The sequence below is a fragment of the Crocodylus porosus genome, unplaced genomic scaffold, assembly GCF_001723895.1.
Source record: "Crocodylus porosus isolate Cpor-Errol unplaced genomic scaffold, CroPor_comp1, whole genome shotgun sequence".
Lineage (NCBI taxonomy): Eukaryota > Metazoa > Chordata > Crocodylia > Crocodylidae > Crocodylus > Crocodylus porosus.
In genome coordinates, this window is record NW_017728947.1 from 113,065,888 (window position 1) to 113,069,329 (window position 3,442).

At 51.7% G+C, this 3,442-nt stretch overlaps 1 protein-coding gene across 1 annotated transcript in view; it reads left to right on the top strand.

The window, feature by feature from the left end:
* Positions 1-668: 668 nt before the first annotated feature.
* The window catches only part of GMFB (glia maturation factor beta), a 13,821-nt gene continuing 11,047 nt past the window's right edge, over positions 669-3,442 (top strand). The window contains exons 1-2 of the mRNA XM_019550982.1: positions 669-767; positions 2,625-2,747. Coding sequence (XP_019406527.1) covers positions 765-767; positions 2,625-2,747 — 126 coding nt within the window. The 5' untranslated portion in view covers positions 669-764. The remainder of the gene's footprint in view (positions 768-2,624; positions 2,748-3,442) is intronic.

Sequence of the window (3,442 nt, forward strand, 5' to 3'; positions counted from 1 at the left end):
GTCACGCATTGTCTGATGACGTCACGCAATGCTTGGCGTCGTACAGCGCACAGCCCGCGCGGGGCAGGACGCGACCAATCACGCCCCGTGGAAGCTGGGCAGCGCGGGCCCGCACCTCTGATTGGCTCGAGGCTCGTGCCCCTCCAGTTCCATTCGCGGGGAAATAATGTGACCCCTCCCGCTGTCCATAGCCCGAGGCCCGCTCAGCTGGCGCCTCTGATTGGCTTGAGGCCCATGCACGGCCCCGCTCCCCCGCATACGCCTCCTGTGAGGGCAGCGACGTGACCCATCCCACTCCCCGTAGTGCCAGCTCAACCGACGCCTCTGATTGGTTCTAGGCCCATTCCCCGCGCCCCCGTACTCCGCCCGTGTCATCCGCAGGAAAGAAACACGACCCCCCCCTCTGCCCGTAGCCCCAAGCCAGGTCAGCCGACGCCTCTGATTGATTGGCTCGAGACCTATGCCCCGCCCCCCTCCTTCCTCTCGTACACATCCGCCGCGCAGCTTTCGGACCCCTCCCTCTCTCCGTAGTGCCGCTCAACCGACGACTCTGATTGGCTTGTGGCCTGTGCCCCTCCCCCGCCCCCCCCCCGCATACAAGTCCCATGAGGGACAAGCCTTGACCCCTTCCGCGCCCGGTAGCACTACAACGCTCTGATTGGCTGGGGGGCGGCGCAGGCGCAGGCGCAGCGGGGGCCGGTTGCCGTGAGAAGGGGTCGGTGATCGGTGTCATAGCGCGAGGGTAGCAGCGCGGCCGGGGCACGATGGTGAGCGGCTGGGGGGTCGCGGTCCTGCTAGGGGGCGGGCGTGGAGTAGCGGGGCCACGGCTGGTGTCTTCCCGCGGTGGAGAAAGGCAGGCAGGGGGTGCTGAAGGAGGGGCGGCCCTTCGCGTAAGGGTGAGGAGCAAACTGTTCACATGGGTCCAGCTTTAAAAGGAGAAAAAGGTGGGAAATTCCTCTCCCCCCCCAGTGTTTGGACGAGCGTGTATAGGAAGGGTGCCCCCCCCCAGTCGTTTTATGCGGATACAGATTGGTTTGCGTAGCTTAAAAATAAGCATTATAATAAGCGGGGCTGCTTATTTCAGTTAGGGTCGGAAGGGACCGCTAGTCCATCCCCCACTAGACCGTCCCAGCTAAAAGGGCGGTTCATAGATCGCTCCTCCCCTCCACCCACTAGGGGCCGGAGCTCGTTTTAGGTGCCTCCAAATATTGGTTTCAAAAACTACCATGAACGAAAGGGAGAGCAAGTGTGTGGGACAGGTGAGGTGCTTCAGGTGAACCTGATCTCTTTTATTAGACCAACTTAAATTAGTTGGGAAGCATTTTCTTAGCCATCTTCTTGGGTTTAAAAATCTCTTGTCAGACTGAGGAAGGGTCTGCAGTTGGTGTTCGCCCTTCCTGGCTGGAGTGAATAGTAAAGAGGTCAGAGGTGGTGGGGGGAGATTTTAAATTACTGTGTTGATTTTAAATTACTCTGAAACGTAAGCGTGTGTTACCTGACTCGTAGGTCTTGTTAAATGCTCCCCACATGGGTGAAGTTTGAAAGTTCAAAGCGGTACTTCTGTGTTTAACACCCAGCAGCCCTCTAATTTCAAGCCCTTTTTGGATATAAATCTGAATACATGACGCTGCTGCCTCTGGTTGCAATACTAGTTCCCCCTGCTCTAAACAGTCAAAGTATACAATAGCAAATGCAGTGCAAGTTTTATGAAGCCATCTCATTTCAGAACCAGACTTGCAAAAAGATTTGAAGCTCTGCCTTCAGCCCTAAGTTACAGGCATAGGGTCACTTGATAAAATGAATGTACTGGCAGTTTTCAACTTACGTTTCAAGTTACAATGTTTCACACTTACAACTTTTATAAATTGATGCCCTATTTTGACTTTCTGATGTCAGTTCGACTTTACGACGCTTGATCCAGTGCAACGCCATGCCAGCGAACAAGTTCGCTGCGTTGCTCGTCTCCCTGGATAAAGTCTGTCCAAACTTCCTTGGACACTTTTTTTAAGAAAGCAGACGAGACTCCAGAAAAACCTGCAGCCAGGACTCCTGAGAAGACTCCAGCCAAGAACCCTTCAAAACATCCAGCAAAGTCACCTCGGAGAAGTCTTTCTAAATCAATGTGATTGCTATTTGCAGTACATTAATGTAGATGTATTACTCATGTATAATTGATCGTGTACAAAATTCTGGGGTATCTTTGGTGAAAATAGGGTATCGGGCCTTGGTTCAGGAACCAGTCCCCCATTTATAACATTGTTTCTTATGAGAAAATTAGTTCCAAGTTGCAATGTTTTGACTTGGGACAGTTGTTAGAAACTAATTGCGTCATAAATCTGAGGACGGCCTGTATAGAAGTAATTTTCTGACTTTAGGAATTGAGAATATATAACTATCTGTAACTAACATGTGGTTCTTACATTTCTGATTAGTTAAGAATCATCGTGACCTTCTAAGAAATGAGATGAGTTCTGTTTTCTTATACCAGAAGTCTGCTTTCACAGGGCTTGATACTTGTATCTACACCTGGATTGCATGCGTGTTGTTCTTATTGTTCTAGTGGAGACGGGGGATTAAAATTTAAACAATTCTTTTCTTTTCTTTTTTTTCCCCCTCCTGTGTAGAGTGAATCTCTTGTTGTTTGTGATGTTGCTGAAGACCTGGTGGAGAAGTTGAGGAGATTCCGGTTTCGCAGGGAAACCAACAATGCTGCCATTATAAGTAAGCTAAAACCACTGCCAACAAAAGTTTCAAGGTCTTATAAGAAGTCTCTTTGATCATGTTGACCTGCTGCAGCAGGATGACATAGACTGTGCTTCTAGTACAGGGGTTGGCAACCTCCGGCACACGTGTTGCACATGGCATGCAAGGCCATTTTCCTTGGTATGTGTTAGGGCTGGGGAAGCAGGAGCTCTTTGTAGCCTCCTGGCTGTAGCTGTCCCTGGCTATGGGGTAGCTGCTGATAGCCATGGAACCCAGGCTGCTCCCATGGAAACCCTGCTGCAACCAGCCTGCACTCTGTGGCTATCAGCTGCTATCCAGAACCTGGGCCAGCTTCAGATGTCTGCTGCCTGTCCTCCTAGACTCCAGGGAGTCAGCACGTACTGGCAGTGCTCCCCGCTGTGCTGCTCTCGCCTCTTCCGCAAAGCAGCGTTAGAACCTGGCATGGCAGGCCACAGCGGGGGGCACAAAAAGCTGTTTGCTCCCAGCTCCCCACTCCCCTGCCACACTTCCCCTGCAGGCAGGGGTAGCAGCAAGAGGCACAACCCTGTGCTCCTGTGTACACATAGTTAAGTGATTTGGCATGACATCAGTGACTCATTGTGACTTGTGCTGTCAGCATGGCTGAGTGATCCAAGGTGCCACAGTCAAGCACATGTCTTTCCTGTCCTGGTTGGGGTAGGCCGGGACTGCAGGAGGAGAAAAGCATAATATTAGTGCA